This window comes from Phyllobates terribilis, unplaced genomic scaffold (assembly GCF_046119375.1).
Source record: "Phyllobates terribilis strain yellow unplaced genomic scaffold, ASM4611937v1 Scaffold_5__5_contigs__length_657084704, whole genome shotgun sequence".
Classification (NCBI taxonomy): Eukaryota; Metazoa; Chordata; class Amphibia; order Anura; family Dendrobatidae; genus Phyllobates; species Phyllobates terribilis.
In genome coordinates this window covers 354577595-354602007 of record NW_027362765.1, presented here as the reverse complement: position 1 = coordinate 354602007, position 24413 = coordinate 354577595, and the positions used below count along the sequence as shown (strand labels likewise).

At 46.0% G+C, this 24413-nt stretch overlaps 1 protein-coding gene across 1 annotated transcript in view; it reads right to left on the bottom strand.

The window, feature by feature from the left end:
• AFAP1L2 (actin filament associated protein 1 like 2) overlaps positions 1–24413 on the bottom strand; it is a 195719-nt gene that overhangs the window by 50097 nt on the left and 121209 nt on the right. Inside the window, exons 5-11 of the mRNA XM_073684655.1 lie at positions 22015–22099; positions 17642–17853; positions 17378–17557; positions 15959–16048; positions 15552–15636; positions 5770–5874; positions 2157–2368 (exon numbers count right to left, since the gene is read on the bottom strand). Coding sequence (XP_073540756.1) covers positions 2157–2368; positions 5770–5874; positions 15552–15636; positions 15959–16048; positions 17378–17557; positions 17642–17853; positions 22015–22099 — 969 coding nt within the window. The remainder of the gene's footprint in view (positions 1–2156; positions 2369–5769; positions 5875–15551; positions 15637–15958; positions 16049–17377; positions 17558–17641; positions 17854–22014; positions 22100–24413) is intronic.

Genomic DNA, 24413 nt, shown 5'->3' with positions numbered 1-24413 from the left:
CAGTATTATAGCAGTTATATTATTGTACATAGGGGCAGTATTATAGTAGTTATATTCTTGTACATAGGGGGCAGTATTATTGTAGCTATATTCTTGTACATAGGGGCAGTATTATAGTAGTTATATTCTTGTACATAGGGGCAGTATTAAAGTAGTTATATTCTTGTACATAGGGGCAGTATTATAGTAGTTATAGTCTTGTACATAGGGGCAGTATTATAGTAGTTATAGTCTTGTACATAGGAGCAGTATTATAGTAGTTATATTCTTGTACATAGAGACGGTATTATAGTAGTTATATTCTTGTACATAGGGGGCAGTATTATAGTAGTTATATTCTTGTACATAGGAGCTGTATTATTGTAGCTATATTCTCATACATAGGGGGCAGTATTATAGTAGTTATATTCTTGTACATAGGGGCAGTATTATAGTAGTTATATTATTGTACATAGGGAGCTGTATTATAGTAGTTATATTCTTGTACATAGGGGGCAGTATTATAGTAGTTATATTCTTGTACATAGGGGGAAGTATTATAGTAGTTATATTCTTGTACATAGGGGCAGTATTATAATAGTTATATTCTTGTACATAGGGAGCAGTATTATAGTAGTTATATTATTGTACATAGGGGCAGTATTATAGTAGTTATATTCTTGTACATAGGGGCAGTATTATAGTAGTTATATTCTTGTACATAGGAGCAGTATTATAGTAGTTATATTCTTGTACATAGGGGCAGTATTATAGTAGTTATATTCTTGTACATAGGGGTAGTATTATAGTAGTTATATTCTTGTACATAGGGGGCAGTATTATAGTAGTTATATTCTTGTACATAGGAGCAGTATTATAGTAGTTATATTCTTGTACATAGGAGCAGTATTATAGTAGTTATATTCTTGTACATAGGGGCAGTATTATAGTAGTTATATTCTTGCACATAGGAGCAGAATTATAGTAGATATATTCTTGTACATAGGGGGCAGTATTATAGTAGTTATATTCTTGTACATAGGAGCAGTATTATAGTAGTTATATTCTTGTACATAGGGGCAGTATTATAGTAGTTATATTCTTGCACATAGGAGCAGAATTATAGTAGTTATATTCTTGTACATAGGAGCAGTATTATAGTAGTTATATTCTTGTACATAGGGGGCAGTATTATAGTAGTTATATTCTTGTACATAGGAGCAGTATTATAGTAGTTATATTCTTGTACATAGGGGGCAGTATTATAGTAGTTATATTCTTGTACATAGGGGCAGTATTATAGTAGTTATATTCTTGTAAATAGGAGCAGTATTATAGTAGTTATATTCTTGTACATAGGGGGCAGTATTATAGTAGTTATATTCTTGTATATAGGAGCAGTATTATAGTACTTATATTCCTGTACATAGGGGGCAGTATTATAGTAGTTATATTCTTGTACATAGGGGCAGTATTATAGTAGCTATATTCTTGCACATAGGAGCAGTATTATAGTAGATATATTCTTGTACATAGGAGCAGTATTATAGTAGTTATATTCTTGTACATAGGGGGCAGTATTATAGTAGCTATATTCTTGTACATTGGGAACAGTATTATAGTAGTTATATTCCTGTACATAGGGGCAGTATTATAGTAGATATATTCTTGTACATAGGGGGCAGTATTATAGTAGTTATATTCTTGTAAATAGGAGCAGTATTATAGTAGTTATATTATTGTACATAGGGGGCAGTATTATAGTAGTTATATTCCTGTACATAGGGGCAGTATTATAGTAGTTATATTCTTGTACATAGAGGCAGTATTATAGTAGTTATATTCTTGTATATAGGAGCAGTATTATAGTAGTTATATTCTTGCACATAGGAGCAGTATTATAGTAGTTATATTCTTGCACATAGGGGCAGTATTATAGTAGTTATATTCTTGTACATAGGGGGCAGTATTATAGTAGTTATATTCTTGTACATAGGGGGCAGTATTATAGTAGTTATATTCTTGTACATAGAGACAGTATTATAGTAGTTATATTCTTGTATATAGGAGCAGTATTATAGTAGTTATATTCTTGCACATAGGGGCAGTATTATAGTAGTTATATTCTTGTACATAGGGGGCAGTATTATAGTTGTTATATTCTTAGCGATTATTACCTCCATTGTGGCGATCTCTTCCCCGTTATGCACGATGCGGAAGGAATACAGGTGGTCCGGGGTGGGCTGTGGGATGATGTCGCAGCCTATTAGGGACACTGGTTGTGTGGCTATTTTATTCCTGTTCCGGTCTTGATAGAAATGCAGCTGTCCGTCCTTTATGCAGCAATATCGAGATTTCCAGTGACTGTTTATTAACACGTTTAGATAATCTGCAGGTAATTAGAGAAAATGAAGATTCAAGTACAACTAAAGAGGTTTTTTTGTGCGTTCTTATCCTCGGTATGTCCTTTTTCTCGGCGTTGGCCGGTGTGGATTGTATTGCAGGAAGAAGCAATAGAAGGACTAGAAATCCATTATGTATTAGAATATCATAAGGGAAAAAATAAAAAAGGCTCATGTGTTGATTAAGAGCCTTAGTGCTCGATACATGTAGGCCATAGTGTGTTTATTTTATTTTTTCCCTTTTGATATTTTAATAGTTAGTAATAAATAATGTTTTTATAGTCCTTCCATTGTGGTTGCTGGATGTTTTCCTGTCTTCTACCCGATCGTTTGCACCCGGGAGACGACCAGTGGTCTCTGTCAGTGCACTGCACCTTTATTAGATTGAACGTTAGTTGGATTTATGTGAGCATTTTTTTTTTGCCATGGATTGTATTGTACTGCAGCCATTGAAAGATGTAGAAAGCTGTTTACCTGCAGTCACCACTAGGGGGAGCTCACTGCACATGGAATAATACAACACATGTACAGACGGAATGAGATGATGTGACTGTAAGGCTATATGCCCACGATGCAGAAATGCTGCAGATTTTTTACGCTTCTCCCTGGCAGGAAAAACGCCTGTGGATTTTACATGCGTTTTTCCCGCCAGGTAGAAGCGTTTGTCAAGCGTTTTTGCAGCATTTCTGCATGCGGGTTATCAAGCGCTTTTCCAAGCGATTTTAGCATCACTTGGAAAAGTGCTTGACAACTTGTTCACACTATATAAATCCATGCAACCAGCAACCGGCATATATAGTGTGACCAAGTAATAGTTAAAAAAAAAGAATAAGAATGGTAAAAAATAAAGATACTTACCTTCCGATGGCCCCCAGTCTCCTTCTCCGCTCCGTTCGGTCTCCCCGGTGTCTCGCGGTGGTGTGAAGGACCTGCGATGAGGTCATTGAGTCATGTGACAGGTCACGCGACCGCTAACGTCGGCGGTCGCGTGACCTGTCACATGACTCAATGACATCATGTCAGGTCCTCGCACCACCGCGAGCCGTCCAACACACCGGACGCATCGCTGAGGAGACCGGGGGACATCGGAAGGTAAGTATCTTTATTTTTTATTTTAAGTTCTTTTTTTTACAGGTACCATGGTACCCAGGTCTGGATGAGAGTCTCCTCTTCTCCAGACCCGGGTACCATCCGCACATTGAATCGCTTCATATCCGTGTCTGCAAATGTGCTGACACGGATATTGAGTGTTTCAATGCAAGTCAATGGCGGCGATTACGCTGCGTGTCCGCAAAATTAATGGACATGCTGCGGATTGTTCCGCAATGATAATCCGTAGCGGAAATTTCCGCAGCATGTGCACAGCACACGCGGATTATCATTGGGGACCATGGGGCACGGATTACCAAGCAGCAGAAACGCTTGAAAAATGCATAGTGGGCACACAGCCTGAGGGTCCTGCGGGAAGCGTCAGGAAGGGATCAGTACAAGGACCCCTCTCGTCACAATATCTGAGGTTAATCAGACTCACTAATAGGAAACGGCCCCACTATCAGTATCTGGTCAGTATTCGGTCAGTATTTTTTCTCAGGAGTGGGTGATAAATGCAGAATTGGTGACTTGTTTCTATTCTACCTTTTCTCTGATTGTTCCTCACCTGGTTTTGGCTCCTGAGAAAAAATACTGACAGAATACTGACCAAATACTGATAGTGGAGCCGTGACTTTATACTCCTAAATTGATCTAACACAGAAATCCAGATCCTGCAGCGCATCAGAATGATTTATACCCAGAAATATGCTCCCAAAATAACCAGATACAATGTAACAAATATCGCAGTAATTGTTGCAATGTATTTCCATGATGCATAAGAGGGCGGAGCATGTGACGCAGCAGACACATACTGCTCGAGGAGACCGCGCCCCTCCAGTGCACGAGGCGCAGAGACCGCGCCCCTCCAGTGCACGAGGCGCAGAGACCGCGCCCCTCCAGTGCACGAGGCGCAGAGACCGCGCCCCTCCAGTGCACGAGGCGCAGAGACCGCGCCCCTCCAGTGCACGAGGCGCAGAGACCGCGCCCCTCCAGTGCACGAGGCGCAGAGACCGTGCCCCTCCAGTGCACGAGGCGCAGAGACCGTGCCCCTCCAGTGCACGAGGCGCAGAGACCGCGCCCCTCCAGTGCACGAGGCGCAGAGACCGCGCCCCTCCAGTGCACGAGGCGCAGAGACCGCGCCCCTCCAGTGCACGAGGCGCAGAGACCGCGCCCCTCCAGTGCACGAGGCGCAGAGACCGCGCCCCTCCAGTGCACGAGGCGCAGAGACCGCGCCCCTCCAGTGCACGAGGCGCAGAGACCGCGCCCCTCCAGTGCACGAGGCGCAGAGACCGCGCCCCTCCAGTGCACGAGGCGCAGAGACCGCGCCCCTCCAGTGCACGAGGCGCAGAGACCGCGCCCCTCCAGTGCACGAGGCGCAGAGACCGCGCCCCTCCAGTGCACGAGGCGCATACCGCTGCCGCTGAGCACTGCATTCTGCTGGTTATACAACGGAGACCTGGATGAATATTACATCTGTTCCCTCCATCTGATCCTTCGTCACTTTCTCTCTTCTTGCTACAAAACTTGACAGTTTTCCCATTCAGGAGACTGAGAAAGCTGAATGACATCATGTAAGGAAGCTGTGGCGGCCATATCAGCTGTCACCAACGATCTCAAAAAGAAGCAAGAAATAGGAAGTTATGAGATGTGAAGGAAGAGATAATGGCGCTCTCTGCCCTGGACCACCAGGGACCCAACTATTTACCCCTCTTTCCTGGACCACCAGGGACTCAACTGTTAATCACCCCTCTGACTGCGGACCACCATTGATCTAATTATTAACATTTTCTCTGCCGTAGACCACCAGATCCCCAAACATTAAGGGATTGTTTTACTACATGATATTGGTTACCCATCCATTGCTCATCAATATCTGGTCGGTGGGGGACCCCGTCAATCAGCGGTCAACAGAAACAGCGCTGCTAGTGGCCACTACCGGGTACTGCAGATCCGATCCTGCTCACTTGAGTCTGGTTGTAGCCCCCACCGGTCTGATATTGATGGCCTATTCCTCAGGGGAAATCATCAATATCAAAGTAGTGGAACCAAAGTAACTCTCTGCTTAAGGAAACTAGTGACCTAGCCATGAGTCACGTGCCGTGGACCACCACTGAATGAGAGACCCCTGCCCAGTGTGAGGCAATACCGGTGCAGTGACGTGGGCATGGTATGGGGGGATTACTGAGCATTGATGGACGATGTTCTGGTGTGAACGTTCATCTGCTTCCCAGGATCACATATTATATAACACAATACTGAGATTATATAAAATGGGCAATAAGTAACGGCCACGTACTGGAGGTCTCCAGCGTCTTCTCCGGACTCTCCATCGAGGCAGACTTCTTTCTTCCCAGATTCATGAGGTTGCTGAGTTTCAGGCCCGATGGACCTTTCTTCTTCACTGGAGGGGGCACAGACATGAGGACACCATTAATATCGGCCGATGATTGGGGGCTCAGTGTAACCTTAGCTCCAGCCCAGCAGGACACATACTGTTATATGTATCTAATATATTATGTATCTAATATATCTCTGAAATGGGGTCAAGTCTCAAAAGAAGATTTCAACTTACACTGACCCCAAAAATCATCGGGGAGGTCTCTACACGGAGAATTCACACGGAACAAGGACTTGTGGCTCATTTTAGGATTAATGTAGAATAGAAAACTCCAAAAAGACAGAATCAGAGGTAAAAAAAAAGCCGAATCCCCTAAAAGAAGGACTAACGAGGGGCACAAAAGTGAGAGGGCGACACAGGGTCGAGGACGTTCTGTACAGGATCCGACGAGGAACGAGACGACGCAGGATTTTATTTTGTTGCTTCCTATTTCTGCTCTATAATTGTCCACAGAAGCCGAACGTCTCCGCACAAAGAGTCATTGTGAGTCCGGACTAAGAGGGTCCGACTGTAAAATCATCATCATCCGCCTCACACAGGGGGCAGTCACTGGAACCAGCGGCCAACGCTCCCGTACACGGCCCCCCATTATCAGGAGCTCTGGAGAAGTCACAATGTGTCCTCACTGGGTCAATGCACAGTATCACTGCCCCTGTATATATACACTGCACAGTACCACTCCTCCTGTATATATACACTGCACAGTACCACTCCTCCTGTCCTGTATATATACCCTGCACAGTACCACTCCTCCTGTCCTGTATATATACACTGCACAGTACCACTCCTCCTGTCCTGTATATATATACTGCACAGTACCACTCCTCCTGTATATATACACTGTACAGTACCACTCCTCCTGTATATATACACTGCACAGTACCACTCCTCCTGTATATATACACTGCACAGTACCACTCCTCCTGTATATACACTGCACACTACCACTCCTCCTGTCCTGTATATATACACTGCACAGTACCACTCCTCCTGTCCTGTATATATACACTGCACAGTACCACTTCTCCTGTCCTGTATATATACACTGCAGAGTACCACTCCTCCTGTCCTGTATATATACACTGCACAGTACCACTCCTCCTGTCCTGTATATATACCCTGCACAGTACCACTCCTCCTGTCCTGTATATATACCCTGCACAGTACCACTCCTCCTGTCCTGTATATATACACTGCAGAGTACCACTCCTCCTGTATATATACCCTGCACAGTACCACTCCTCCTGTCCTGTATATATACACTGCACAGTACCACTCCTCCTGTCCTGTATATATACACTGCACAGTACCACTCCTCCTGTCCTGTATATATACACTGCACAGTACCACTCCTCCTGTATATATACACTGTACAGTACCACTCCTCCTGTCCTGTATATATACCCTTCACAGTACCACTCCTCCTGTCCTGTATATATACACTGCACAGTACCACTCCTCCTGTATATATACACTGCACAGTACCACTCCTCCTGTCCTGTATATATACCCTGCACAGTACCACTCCTCCTGTCCTGTATATATACACTGCACAGTACCACTCCTCCTGTCCTGTATATATACACTGCACAGTACCACTCCTCCTGTCCTGTATATATACACTGCACAGTACCACTCCTCCTGTATATATACACTGTACAGTACCACTCCTCCTGTATATATACACTGTACAGTACCACTCCTCCTGTCCTGTATATACAGTGCCTACAAGTAGTATTCAACCCCCTGCAGATTTAGCTGGTTTGATAAGATGCAAATAAGTTAGAGCCTTCAAACTGCAAACGAGAGTAGGTTTTATGAACGGAAGCATAAATCTTACAAACCAAAAAGTTATGTTGCTCAGTTGAATTTTATTAAATTTTAAACATAAAAGTGTGGGTCAATTATTATACAACCCCTATGTTTAATATTTTGTGGAATAACCCTTGTTTGCAATTACAGCTAATAATCGTCTTTTATAAGACCTGATCAGGCCGGCACAGGTCTGTGGAGTTATCTTGGCCCACTCCTCCATGCAGATCTTCTCCAAGTTATCTAGGTTCTTTGGGTGTCTCATGTGGACTTTATTCTTGAGCTCCTTCCACAAGTTTTCAATTGGGTTAAGGTCAGGAGACTGACTAGGCCACTCCAACACCTTGACTTTTTCCCTATTGAACCAGGCCTTGGTTTTCTTGGCTGTGTGCTTTGGGTCGTTGTCTTGTTGGAAGATGAAATTACGACCCATCTTCAGATCCTTGATGGAGGAGCGGAGGTTCTTGGCCAAAATCTCCAGGTAGGCCGTGCTATCCATCTTCCCATGGATGCGGACCAGATGGCCAGGCCCCTTGGCAGAGAAACAGCCCCACAGCATGATGCTGCCACCACCATGCTTGACTGTAGGGATGGTATTCTTGGGGTCGTATGCAGTGCCATCCAGTCTCCAAACGTCACGTGTGTGGTTGGCACCAAAGATCTCGATCTTGGTCTCATCAGACCATAGAACCTTGAACCAGTCTGTCTCAGAGTCCTCCAAGTGATCATGAGCAAACTGTAGACGAGCCTTGACATGACGCTTTGAAAGTAAAGGTACCTTACGGGCTCGTCTGGAACGGAGACCATTGCGGTGGAGTACGTTACTTATGGTATTGACTGAAACCAATGTCCCCACTGCCATGAGACCTTCCCGGAGCTCCTTCCTTGTTGTCCTTGGGTTAGCCTTGACTCTTCGGACAAGCCTGCCCTCGGCACGGGAGGACACTTTCAAAGGCTGTCCTGGCCGTGGAAGGCTAACAGTAGTTCCATAAGCCTTCCACTTACGGATGATCCTCCCAACAGAGGAGACAGGTAGGCCCAACTCCTTGGAAAGGGTTTTGTACCCCTGGCAAGCCTTGTGACCCTCCACGATCTTGTCTCTGATGGCCTTGGAATGCTCTTTTGTCTTTACCATGTTGACCATGTCTGAGTGCTGGGGAGGGTCTTAAATAGTCAGAAAAGGCTGGCAAAAGAGATCTTTAATCCACACATGTGAAGCTCATTATTCTTGGTGCCTGAACTACTTCTTAATACTTTAGGGGGACCAAACTGAATTCTTGTGGTTTAAGGGGTTGAATAATAAATGACACTCTGAATTAACTTTTAACGTTTTTAAAAAAAAAAAAATTTGCTGCAGAGCATTTCCCACTTCCAGGCTGATCTACAGTACAAATGTCACAATGCCAAGTTAATTCCGCATGTGTCAACCAGCTAAATCTGCAGGGGGTTGAATACTACTTGTAGGCACTGTATATACACTGCATAGTACCACTCCTCCTGTCCTGTATATACACACTGCACAGTACCACTCCTCCTGTATATATACACTGCACAGTACCACTCTTCCTGTATATATACACTGCACAGTACCACTCCTCCTGTCCTGTATATATACACTGCACAGTACCACTCCTCCTGTCCTGTATATACACACTGCACAGTACCACTCCTCCTGTCCTGTATATATAGACTGCACAGTACCACTCCTCCTGTATATATACACTGCACAGTACCACTCCTCCTGTCCTGTATATATACACTGCACAGTACCACTCCTCCTGTCCTGTATATATACACTGCACAGTACCACTCCTCCTGTCCTGTATATATACACTGCACAGTACCACTCCTCCTGTCCTGTATATACACACTGCACAGTACCACTCCTCCTGTCCTGCATATATAGACTGCACAGTACCACTCCTCCTGTATATATACACTGCACAGTACCACTCCTCCTGTCCTGTATATATACACTGCACAGTACCACTCCTCCTGTCCTGTATATATACACTGCACAGTACCACTCCTCCTGTCCTGTATATATACACTGCACAGTACCACTCCTCCTGTCCTGTATATACACACTGCACAGTACCACTCCTCCTGTCCTGTATATACACACTGCACAGTACCACTCCTCCTGTCCTGTATATATACACTGCACAGTACCACTCCTCCTGTATATATACACTGCACAGTACCACTCCTCCTGTCCTGTATATACACACTGCACAGTACCACTCCTCCTGTCCTGTATATATACACTGCACAGTACCACTCCTCCTGTCCTGTATATATACACTGCACAGTACCACTCCTCCTGTCCTGTATATATACACTACACAGTACCACTCCTCCTGTATATATACACTGCACAGTACCACTCCTCCTGTCCTGTATATATACACTGCACAGTACCACTCCTCCTGTCCTGTATATATACACTGCACAGTACCACTCCTCCTGTCCTGTATATATACACTGCACAGTAGCACTCCTCCTGTCCTGTATATATACACTGCACAGTACCACTCCTCCTGTCCTGTATATATACACTGCACAGTACCACTCCTCCTGTATATATACACTGCACAGTACCACTCCTCCTGTCCTGTATATACACACTGCACAGTACCACTCCTCCTGTCCTGTATATATACACTGCACAGTACCACTCCTCCTGTCCTGTATATATACACTGCACAGTACCACTCCTCCTGTCCTGTATATATACACTGCACAGTACCACGCCTCCTGTATATATACACTGCACAGTACCACTCCTCCTGTATATATACACTGCACAGTACCACTCCTCCTGTCCTGTATATATACACTGCACAGTACCACTCCTCCTGTCCTGTATATATACACTGCACAGTACCACTCCTCCTGTCCTGTATATATACACTGCACAGTACCACTCCTCCTGTCCTGTATATACACACTGCACAGTACCACTCCTCCTGTCCTGTATATACACACTGCACAGTACCACTCCTCCTGTCCTGTATATATACACTGCACAGTACCACTCCTCCTGTATATATACACTGCACAGTACCACTCCTCCTGTCCTGTATATACACACTGCACAGTACCACTCCTCCTGTCCTGTATATATACACTGCACAGTACCACTCCTCCTGTCCTGTATATATACACTGCACAGTACCACTCCTCCTGTCCTGTATATATACACTACACAGTACCACTCCTCCTGTATATATACACTGCACAGTACCACTCCTCCTGTCCTGTATATATACACTGCACAGTACCACTCCTCCTGTCCTGTATATATACACTGCACAGTACCACTCCTCCTGTCCTGTATATATACACTGCACAGTAGCACTCCTCCTGTCCTGTATATATACACTGCACAGTACCACTCCTCCTGTCCTGTATATATACACTGCACAGTACCACTCCTCCTGTCCTGTATATATACACTGCACAGCACCACTCCTCCTGTCCTGTATATATACACTGCACAGCACCACTCCTCCTGTCCTGTATATATACACTGCACAGCACCACTCCTCCTGTCCTGTATATATACACTGCACAGTACCACTCCTCCTGTCCTGTATATATACACTGCACAGTACCACTCCTCCTGTCCTGTATATATACACTGCACAGTACCACTGCCCCTGTATATATACACTGCACAGTACCACCGCTCCTGTATATATACACCGCACAGTACCACTGCCCCTGTATATATACACTGCACAGTACCACTGCCCCTGTATATATACACTGCACAGTACCACTGCCCCTGTATATATACACTGCACAGTACCACTGCCCCTGTATATATACACTGCACAGTACCACTGCCCCTGTATATATACACTGCACAGTACCACTCCTCCTGTCCTGTATATATACACTGCACAGTACCACTGCCCCTGTATATATACACTGCACAGTACCACCGCTCCTGTATATATACACCGCACAGTACCACTGCCCCTGTATATATACACTGCACAGTACCACTGCCCCTGCATATACACACTGCACAGTACCACTGCCCCTGTATATATACACTGCACAGTACCACTGCCCCTGTATATATACACTGCACAGTACCACTGCCCCTGTATATATACACTGCACAGTACCACTGCCCCTGTATATATACACTGCACAGTACCACTCCTCCTGTCCTGTATATATACACTGCACAGTACCACTGCCCCTGTATATATACACTGCACAGTACCACCGCTCCTGTATATATACACCGCACAGTACCACCGCTCCTGTATATATACACTGCACAGTACCACTGCCCCTGTATATATACACTGCACAGTACCACTGCCCCTGTATATACACACTGCACAGTACCACTCCTCCTGTATATATACATAGCACAGTACCACTGCCCCTGTATATATACACTGCACAGTACCACTGCCCCTGTATATATACACCGCACAGTACCACTGCCCCTGTATATATACACCGCACAGTACCACTGCCCCTGTATATACACACTGCACAGTACCACTCCTCCTGTATATATACACTGCACAGTACCACTCCTCCTGTATATATACACTGCACAGTACCACTGCCCCTGTATATATACACTGCACAGTACCACTCCTCCTGTATATACACTGCACACTACCACCGCTCCTGTATATATACACTGCATAGTACCACTGCCCCTGTATATATACACTGCACAGTACCACTCCTCCTGTCCTGTATATATACACTGCACAGTACCACTGCCCCTGTATATATACACTGCACAGTACCACGCCTCCTGTATATATACCCTGCACAGTACAGCTCCTCCTGTATATATACACTGCACAGTACCACCGCTCCTGTATATATACACCGCACAGTACCACTGCCCCTGTATATATACACTGCACAGTACCACTGCCCCTGTATATATACACTGCACAGTACCACGCCTCCTGTATATATACACTGCACAGTACCACTGCCCCTGTATATATACACTGCACAGTACCACGCCTCCTGTATATATACACTGCACAGTACCACTGCCCCTGTATATATACACTGCACAGTACCTCGCCTCCTGTATATATACACTGCACAGTACCACTGCCCCTGTATATATACACTGCACAGTACCTCGCCTCCTGTATATATACACTGCACAGTACCACCGCTCCTGTATATATACACTGCACAGTACCTTGCCTCCTGTATATATACACTGCACAGTACCACCGCTCCTGTATATATACACTGCACAGTACCACTCCTCCTGTCCTGTATATATACACTGCACAGTACCACTGCCCCTGTATATATACACTGCACAGTACCACTGCCCCTGTATATATACACTGCACAGTACCACCGCTCCTGTATATATACACTGCACAGTACCACTGCCCCTGTATATATACACTGCACAGTACCACCGCTCCTGTATATATACACTGCACAGTACCACTCCTCCTGTATATACACTGCACAGTACAACTCCTCCTGTATATATACACTGCACAGTACCACTCCTCCTGTATATACACTGCACAGTACAACTCCTCCTGTATATATACACTGCACAGTACCGCTCCTCCTGTATATATACACTGCACAGTACAGCTCCTCCTGTATATATACACTGCACAGTACCGCTCCTCCTGTATATATACACTGCACAGTACAGCTCCTCCTGTATATATACACTGCACAGTACCACCGCTCCTGTATATATACACTGCACAGTACCACTGCCCCTGTATATATACACTGTACAGTACCACTCCTCCTGTATATACACTGCACAGTACAACTCCTCCTGTATATATACACTGCACAGTACCGCTCCTCCTGTATATATACACTGCACAGTACCGCTCCTCCTGTATATATACACTGCACAGTACCGCTCCTCCTGTATATATACACTGCACAGTACCGCTCCTCCTGTATATATACACTGCACAGTACAACTCCTCCTGTATATATACACTGCACAGTACAGCTCCTCCTGTATATATACACTGCACAGTACAGCTCCTCCTGTATATATACACTGCACAGTACAGCTCCTCCTGTATATATACACTGCACAGTACAGCTCCTCCTGTATATATACACTGCACAGTACAGCTCCTCCTGTATATATACACTGCACAGTACAACTCCTCCTGTATATATACACTGCACAGTACCACTCCTCCTGTATATACACTGCACACTACCACTCCTCCTGTATATACACTGCACACTACCACTCCTCCTGTATATATACACTGCACAGTACAACTCCTCCTGTATATATACACTGCACAGTACCACTCCTCCTGTATATATACACTGCACAGTACCACTCCTCCTGTATATACACTGCACACTACCACTCCTCCTGTATATATACACTGCACAGTACAACTCCTCCTGTATATATACACTGCACAGTACAGCTCCTCCTGTATATATACACTGCACAGTACAGCTCCTCCTGTATATATACACTGCACAGTACAGCTCCTCCTGTATATATACACTGCACAGTACCACTCCTCCTGTATATACACTGCACACTACCACTCCTCCTGTATATATACACTGCACAGTACAACTCCTCCTGTATATATACACTGCACAGTACCACTCCTCCTGTATATATACACTGCACAGTACAACTCCTCCTGTATATATACACTGCACAGTACCACTCCTGTATATACACTGCACACTACCACTCCTCCTGTATATATACACTGCACACTACCACTCCTCCTGTATATATACACTGCACAGTACAACTCCTCCTGTATATATACACTGCACAGTACCACTCCTCCTGTATATATACACTGCACAGTACAGCTCCTCCTGTATATATACACTGCACAGTACCGCTCCTCCTGTATATATACACTGCACAGTACAGCTCCTCCTGTATATATACACTGCACAGTACCACTCCTCCTGTATATACACTGCACACTACCGCTCCTCCTGTATATATACACTGCACAGTACCGCTCCTCCTGTATATATACACTGCACAGTACAGCTCCTCCTGTATATATACACTGCACAGTACCACTCCTCCTGTATATACACTGCACACTACCACTCCTCCTGTATATATACACTGCACAGTACAACTCCTCCTGTATATATACACTGCACAGTACAACTCCTCCTGTATATATACACTGCACAGTACCGCTCCTCCTGTATATATACACTGCACAGTACCGCTCCTCCTGTATATATACACTGCACAGTACCGCTCCTCCTGTATATATACACTGCACACTACCACTCCTCCTGTATATATACACTGCACAGTACAGCTCCTCCTGTATATATACACTGCACAGTACCACTCCTCCTGTATATATACACTGCACAGCACCACTCCTCCTGTCCTGTATATATACACTGCACAGCACCACTCCTCCTGTCCTGTATATATACACTGCACAGTACCACTCCTCCTGTCCTGTATATATACACCGCACAGTACCACTTCTCCTGTCCTGTATATATACACTGCACAGCACCACTCCTCCTGTCCTGTATATATACACTGCACAGCACCACTCCTCCTGTCCTGTATATATACACTGCACAGTACCACTCCTCCTGTCCTGTATATATACACTGCACAGTACCACTTCTCCTGTCCTGTATATATACACTGCACAGTACCACTCCTCCTGTCCTGTATATATACACTGCACAGTACCACTTCTCCTGTCCTGTATATATACACTGCACAGCACCACTCCTCCTGTCCTGTATATATACACTGCACAGTACCACTCCTCCTGTCCTGTATATATACACTGCACAGCACCACTCCTCCTGTCCTGTATACTGTGTTTTACCTTCTTTGATCTCCGGGGTCTCGGGGGGCCCATCTGTGCTGCTTCCACTTTCTGAGGCTGCAGAATATCTGTCCGTTACTTCCCCCTACGGTATAGAATATAGTATTAGACTCCTGTAGTCGAGGCCGTTAGTTGGCAGTAACATTACTTTACACATCAGTATATGAGTGGGTGAAGCTTTACTCTCAGACTTTCTCTATGAGTGCGTGAAGCTGGACTCTCGGACTTTCTCTATGAGTGGGTGAAGCTGGACTCTCGGACTTTCTCTATGAGTGGGTGAAGCTGCACTCTCAGAATTTCTCTATGAGTGGGTGAAACTGCACTCTCGGACTTTGTCTTCGAGGCCTCTGACATCTGCTGTTTCCATTGCTGCCCTCAGATCTGACAGATTCTGATTATGCATGTACCTTACTATGGATAAGACGTTGATTGTCCGCAGTGGTCAGTGAACTCTCCAGGATGCACTCACTCTTTGTCCCACTGATGTCCTGGATAACCTGAGGAGCAGAGACACCTTTATTACACCGGCACAGTAATCCTTAGCTCACACCCCAGTAATGACACGTACCCCAACATTCATGTGAGCCTCTGAAGGTTTTATAAAAAAGTCCCAGACTTTAAGGACATCTAAAAAGTTTACAACGGCCAGCAATATGGCGACTACAATGACGGTTTGTGCCCGGGAATGTGAGGAGGTGACCTGTCCGCTCACTGACCATTGTCTCTGGCTCTGATTTATCGGCTTTCGCATGTTTTATGGGGAAATTTAAGCTTTTATCTTAGGATCTTTGATGTCTCCGCAGCAAACGTTCCCACGTATCAGTTCTGTGCCCATCATGGAGCCGCTAATGATCTGGACGAGGTGAAGACCTCGCACCCTGGGATTACAGAGGTTTACTATTCTCTACATGAAAGACGAAGCTTCTTAGTCCCCACAGATGGAGAAGGCGCAGGGTCTCCGGGCAGCGGCCGCTCACTAAAGGGACATTCCTCTCCTTCATCATTAATGAATAGTTCAGAAACAAGAACAAGTCTAAGTTCTGCCCCTCAGACACCTGACATTTCTAGTGGTACTGACCAGAAACGACTCTAGCAGGTCCAAGATAACAGTGACAGACGTCTGCCGGTCCTAGATGACAGTGACAGACGTCAGCCGGTCCTAGATGACAGTGACAGACGTCAGCCGGTCCTAGATGACAGTGACAGACGTCAGCCGGTCCTAGATGACAGTGACAGACGTCTGCCGGTCCTAGATGACAGTGACAGACGTCAGCCGGTCCTAGATGACAGTGACAGACGTCTGCCGGTCCTAGATGACAGTGACAGACGTCAGCCGGTCCTAGATGACAGTGACAGACGTCTGCCGGTCCTAGATGACAGTGACAGACGTCAGCCGGTCCTAGATGACAGTGACAGACGTCAGCCGGTCCTAGATGACAGTGACAGACGTCAGCCGGTCCTAGATGACAGTGACAGACGTCTGCCGGTCCTAGATGACAGTGACAGACGTCTGCCGGTCCTAGATGACAGTGACAAACATCTGCCGGTCCCGATGAAAGTGACAGACGTCCGCCGCTCCTAGATAAAACTGACAGACATACGCTGGTCCTAGATGATAGTGACAGACGTCTGCTGGTCCTAGATGACAGTGACAGACGTCCGCCGGTCCTAGATGACAGTGACGGATGTCTGAAGGTCCTAGATGACACTGACTGACATCCGCCGGTCCTACATGACACTGACAGACATCCGCCGGTCCTACATGACACTGACAGACATCCGCCGGTCCCGGATGACAGTGACAGACGTCCTCCGGTCCCAGTTACCTTCAGCCACTGCAGCGCCTGCTCCCGGCTCTGCATCCCCAGCACGATCACGTCACCATTGGTCGGGGTGATCTTCAGCTTCTGCTCCTTTTTCCGGACTTGCTTCTCTTTGTGCGTCACCGAGGAGCCCAGTAGACTGATGTCCAGCTGAGGACTGTGCTCCTTGGAGCTTTTATAACACTGAGGAGGAGAATGTGCAGTTAACCCTCCATTATCCGCCAGCACAAGCAGTATTGAGGCCGGAGCGGGTGCAGAGCACTTTACCATTAGGCGGTTGTCCCTGATCACACACAGCTGTTTTGCCCATTGTCCCAGCCACTTCTTCCTCCACAGAAAGGCGCAGATCAGGGCGTCCTTCATCAGCTCAATGGAAGCTTCCGTGGACGGCCATTGGTGCTGATGGGTGGCAGACTTTCCTCGGGTATTTTCTTCTTCATCGTATGACTCGTACGAGCTGCTGACGGCTTCTCCGTCCTCTGAAAGGTGAAAAGTAAAAATAAAATATGAGTAAAACACAAGCAGACATGGTGTCATGTTACAATGTATCAGGACATGATGGAAATTTCTGATAGCCTGCACTGATACATTGTAACAAGTCCTCTTGTTGTGTATTTAGCTTCCCGGTTGACTCGTCTGCTGCTCTTCCTCCCCTCCCACAGCATGCACTCTCACAATCTGCAGCTGCATCCCCCTCTTCCATGTCTTTGATTTACTATAACACTTTGAAATTGCACAGAAATCTCCAAAAAATCCATCCAGAGATCCTACATAAAAAGAAAGGGGCTAAGAGCACAGGATGGTGAGGAGGACGCGGTCCTCCACATTCTATATTACACCACCACTACATGGGGGGCGACCTCCAGAGCCCTTTTCCTTCCCACAGTCTTTGGAATCTGGAAAGTGACATTTCACACAACCTGATTCCGTTTGTAACATGGAAACTTCATATTTGTATCTCGGAGCGTCCGGCATGCGGCGTCCGCAGATAAACCTTCCCCTATCAGGTCTGAATAATCAGTGAGAAGTTTCCTTCATCCAAGCGATGAGAGCGGAGACTGATAACGAAGTGACGAACTTTCCACATAAACCAGGAAAAATAACATGACGTGTCCACTGCCGGACTGACAGCCCACTCCCACTCAGGACAAGGGGCCCACACACAATCAGCAGCTGTGAACCCCCTCAGAGCTTCTGCTGTACAAGTCTTCTCACCTATCGATAGCATTAGTATTGCTGGTGCCCCGGGCCCCCGGAGCCTACAGGGTCCTGCAGCCTCTGCTCCCCTATAGTTATACCCTATCTGGGGTCCACCATGGGAGGGCAGGGGAAGGTTGGCCCAATTCCCTTCCCACATGAGTGGAGTATTGGGCTTAGGCTCCTGCCAGGCAGCACTAGGAGAGGATTGAGGCCAAGGGGTGCTGCAGCAGCCGTGACTACCGGCTCTCCAAGACATGTGGGAATCGCTTGTATCTGTGAATCATAATAAATTGCATCATGTGCTACATTCTTCTGGGGAAATATGGCGGCTCCATAAGTGATAGGGGCCTAACCTTCACAGTGAGCACAATGTAACCGGCTGTCATGTATTTCCGGTGTGACATGGTGCACATGAGGAACCGGACACTGATACTGGAGGGTCCGGACACTGATACTGGAGGGTCCAGAGGCCGCACTGCGACTCCTCTGACCTCTACTAAGGAAAAACTTTCCTTCTTTCATTCCTGTGGAGCCGATATCTGCGGGAAACGTTCATCATGGAACAAGATATTGGATCTATAGTCATACTGGGGGGTAACACAAGTCCTGCCTCCGCGGCTCCACCGACCGCCGGACACCAGTCAGGAGCCGTTATCACTCAGGCACGTGCTACAGCTGGTATGGAGCCATTAATGGGCCATGGAGGGGACGGGGTCTGTACCGCTACATAGTAGACTAATACTAGTAATAATTAATCAATGTCCAAAAAGACACACAAAAAGAATCAATTGCTAGACACTTTGGTTAACATTTATACCTTAGATCCCTATTAGCCACATGATAGGCTCTGGGGTATAAAGTGACTCCAGCTCACAAAAATATATTTCATTTATTAAATACAATAAAAGTACAAGATAATTAAAAAAGAAGATAAGGGTGGGGGAGAAGGGAACCTCCAAGAGACACGGGTATATTCAGCCTTGACCCTGGTATTTTCCTGTACATAAGCACCAGGGTCAAGGCTGTATATATCCGTGTCTCTTGGAGGTCCCCCGCTCCTCCATCCTTATCTGCTTTTTAATTATCTTGTAATTTATTGTATTTAATGAATGAAATATATTTTCGTGAGCTGGAGTCACTTTTTATCCCAGAGCCTATCATGTGGCTAATAGGGATCTAAAGTATAAAAATTAATACTAGTAATAATATGATACTCACCCACTGTGGACAAACAGCTGATCAGTGGGGGGCGCTAGACACCTATCAATCTGATATACAGCTCATCAATATACTACGCCTGAAAATGATTAACCCATTACTTCACTACGTATGAACCCGCCAGACACCAGGGATACGTACGACTTGCAGAACATTGTCACATTATCATCGTGCATCTGAAGTCACAAATTTAGGAACAATGGATCCAGTAAATATTTGACAGAAGAGAACCACAGAGTGATACCAGCGGGAGGAGGAATGAGGAAGGTGAGACTGAAGACCGGGAAGAGAAACTGCCATCAGTCCCCAGAAGTCTCAATGAGGAAGAGTCCGGAGCTGCTGCCGAACCACAAGAGCCGGGGACGTGACCTCAGCGCAGGAAGCAAAACTAAGACATGTCATGTAAGTGCTGCAGAAGTCCCTGAGAAGCCGCATCTATGAGGACCGCATCCAAGAGGACCGCACCTGAAGGGGTTGTCGCAAGTTCTTAAATGGTAAAGTTGTAAAGTGTTTATAAAAAAAAAAAACAATTTGCAATTTAACTCTTATTAGAAATCCTGTCCGTTCTCAATATAATAGAGGGTTTTTATTTTAGTGTACAGCTTGTTACCTTGGTCACCGACCTCCCTGACGTCTCAGAGTGGCAGGTTACCTAAGCAAGGAGCAGAGGCCGCTAGCAGGAAGCGTTAGAGTCTCCGAGCGTCCAGCTTGTGTCTCTGCGCTCCTGCGATGCTGGTGAGGTGAAGTTGTCTCTGATGGCAGCACAGACAGCGCACAGCTCAGACCAGAGATGCAGCCGCTGCTGCCAATCTTCAGGAGCGCACAGCTCAGACCAGAGATGCAGCCGCTGCTGCCAATCTTCAAGAGCGCACCGTCCCCCCAGCAGAAGGAATCTGGGAGGCAGAGCAGCGGTGCGCTCCTGAAGACAGAAGAGTGCAACACTCCTGTAGGGGTCCCCAGATATAGATGCTCCATACAGGCTGAAATCCACCAGTGGCTCTGGCTGTAGCTGCGTCCTCCATGCTGTACACTGAAACTCTGCTCTATTAGCACATAACTAGGAGCCATAATTCACTGTCTGTTGGCATCAATGATGGTCTGAAATTTAACTTATTATGAGTCTTAGCCGGAGTTCAGATGGCTGTATATTCCCTCAGCGTGCTGTCTATGTGCTCAATGGACAATAACAACCAATCTGCCAGAGCACACCAGGGATTTGTCACACGGACTATTGGTCCTTGTAATAATGAATAATCCCAGCATGCACTTGTCTGGTCCAATTTACACACCAGACAAGTGCATGTAAACTGCAGACAGCACCCGCACCATTCGCTATGTGGATGAGCGTATAGGGGTCCACACGGAGCCAGTGACGTCCGCAATTTGCTGATGTGACTGGCCTGTTTTTCTTGTCTGTACACGGCTTTACGACCTGCCTGCTGCACATGCTTTACACTGCAGCTCTGCTTGTTCAGATCAGCTTCTGTACATAAGCACAAGATTGGTGCTTAAAGAGAGGATACATTTCTCTTCACAAGCGCAATATTTGGATTCCCTGATGAGTAAATAATTATCATTATCAGAGTCGTGTCCTTCTGTCCAGATCTTTTCTGGGGACCAGAGATGTTTATTTAACATTTCCTTATGTTTCTAAAAGAAGCAGAAAAACTTCAGAACTCGGCAACAATTTCTAGGTTCAGTCTTGTAGCTCTGAGTTTCTCCCTTTTGTTTCACTTATTCTTTTAAAATGATCCTGATTTATATCACGTCTCTAGTTATATGCAGATTTAGATGTGACTGGAGCCAAAGCTGCAAAGCAACAGAGAACTGTGATTCCAGCTTTAGATTTGACTGGAGAAAAAGCTACAAAGTAACAGATAACTGTGATTACAGCTTTAGATGTGACTGGAGCAAAAGCTGAAAAAGTAACACAGAACTATGATTGCAGCTTTGGATGTGATGAAAGTATAAAAGGCTATGGAATTGTGATTACAGCTCTAGATGTGACTGGAGTATAAGGCAGGCTAAGAACAGTAAAGTAAGGGATTTACAAAGTTTCTCAATGTGTGACTTATCGATCACCAGGCGGCCCGTGGCCTGCTATTTGCCCGTGGCCCGGTATTTTCTCCAGTCTGTGAGAGGCCATCGTGTTCATCATTCCCCCTTGCATGAGTTAAATTAATAAGCCCCAGTGTGAAGTGTCCAGAGCTGGGATGTCGTACCAATGACTGAGGCGTCATACGGCTCGGCCTCCTCGTAGTAACCCTCCACTGGATCCGCTTTAGGTGACTGCGTGGTTTCCAGAATCTGAGGAATAAAGATGTTACATTGTTACTTTGTGTTTATTGATTTATGTTCATCTACTGTGAAATCAGAAACATTGTATCAAAACTCGAAGCCTTGGAGGCTTTTGGTGCCTCTGTGCCCCCCTGACGTCACAGTCCGGAGGTCTCTACATTGTGGCAGCTTGTTCTCTGCTTGTTGTGTGACGATTATCTCCTTGACAAATACTTTCCCTCCCCAACAGTTGTCAACAGTCTGACTACAGCCAGGGCACGAACCGCGCCGGCTGCAGACACAATCTATGCTTTCTTTTTTGATACGTTGACAATACGCTTTATAGCAAAGTAGGGACCAGTACCTGGGAATCTTTTGCCTTTTACTAAATACTACCCTAAGGTGTCCATATACCACATATTGCGTACTTGTGATGAGGAACGGGCCATTATATGCAGAATTCATTTGGCATAGTGGAAGCCACTCTGCCACAAGGAACCTTATACAGTTGTCAGACAACAGCCCCTCTCTTATTTCCCTACAAGAGAAAATGACCTATTGATTTTTAATTTCTATATAACTATTTATATAACAAAAAAAGAAATCCTGAATTGTTGCAGTCTTCTTTGTGGTCACTGAGCTTCATAATGGGCTGATTCTTCTTGTTCTGCAGAAATCACTTCTAAATCAGTCTCATTATCATCACAAGAAGAATTACAATGACCGGTAATACCTACAGATTGATAACACGAGATTTACAATAACTGATGTCACAGATCACCTCCTCCCCCTCGCTGCACAATAACTTCTGCACAGGTCTCTGGGTACGCCCACAACATTCTCCTATACAGGATAATAGATGATCCGCAGCTCCCCCTGACCGAAGACCTAATCACAAAGCATGCCCATTACACTCTCATAGAAGTCAATGGCTGTGGTCACAGCTTACCCTCCCCCCTGCACAGATCACAGAGCATGCCTACAAAACTCTCCCAAAGATTATGTGATGATGACACAGCTCCCTCTCCCTGCATGATGACCTCCGCACAAGACACAAACCATGCCCATGGAAGTCAACTGATCAGGGGCAAACATATCATTAGGGCAACCTGTGCAGCTGCATAGGGGCCCAGGAGGTTATGGGGCCACTTTCACTTCCGAAGCAGGTGCAGTTAAGCATTATAATGAACTTTTGAAATGCAAAGGGCCCATATATTGTTCTTGCACAGGGGCCCCCTTCTGTCTGTGTCCGCCACTGCAATAGGTGATGTCACATCTCACTTCCTCCCTTTCCCTGCACAACGACATCATCACAGAGCATGGCCATAACACTTTCTTAATTAAGTCAATCGGAAACAAACACAGCTCACCTTCTCCCCCTCCCTGCACAATGACCTCATCATAGAGCATGGCCATAACACTCTTTATTGCATCTATGCAATGCATTAGTGATAGCAGATTGGAGGGGTCCAATCGCCGGGATCCGCACGGATCAGCAGAACAGGGCACTTTTATCCTTCCTAGAATGGATCGGCAGTGCGCATACCTGACCGCTGCTGCAATCATTATCTACAGAGCTGATCCTTCCCTTTAAGAGCCCAATCTCTGGCCAAATAAAGGTAACTGATATGAGCCATTGCTCCACTTCTGGGATGTGACCCCCATTCAGCCGGCTGCGACTCCTGGAGGAGCAGTAACGTCAGCCGACTTTCCCAGAAACAAATGTAGTCGAGAACTCGATCAGGAGACTCCCAACCTGCCGACCCCAGGATCTCCTCACTGGGGGTCACTTATGGGGGGGTCTTTATAATCCAGGCACATTTGGTGGCTGGCCGGGCGGAGATGTCGCTGTTTTCTATAAAGATCCAATTGTTTCTGAGCAGAGAGAGAAACTGTGTGGGAGCCGAGGCGCTGATCCAGTCTCTGAGGATGGGAGTCCACTCTTCCAGGATTACAACAGATCATGGTATTCCCCTCGAATGACTCACTGCATAAAAGGGGGCTCATCCCCTCCATGCGGGGCTACTAATTTGGAGCAATTTAGCAATGTCCATCTTTAATAGAGGGGAATCCTGTATGAACCACCCGCCAGGGTCACCCAGGAATCCGCACGTGGGAGACGCACTACAGTCCCATCATTGTTAGTTGCTTCCCATCAGACACATCAGGAAACTTAACAAATCCCCCCCCGCCCCCCCGCCCACCACGACCTCCACGACCTCCAATGTCTCTGCTGAGTCTGCTCTGATGACCAGCAGAGAAAAATCCTGAAGCCAAAAGTTTCATCCACCCCATCTAAAAAGATTTATCACAAATGAAAGCTTAGAGGAGAAACCAGGACCCT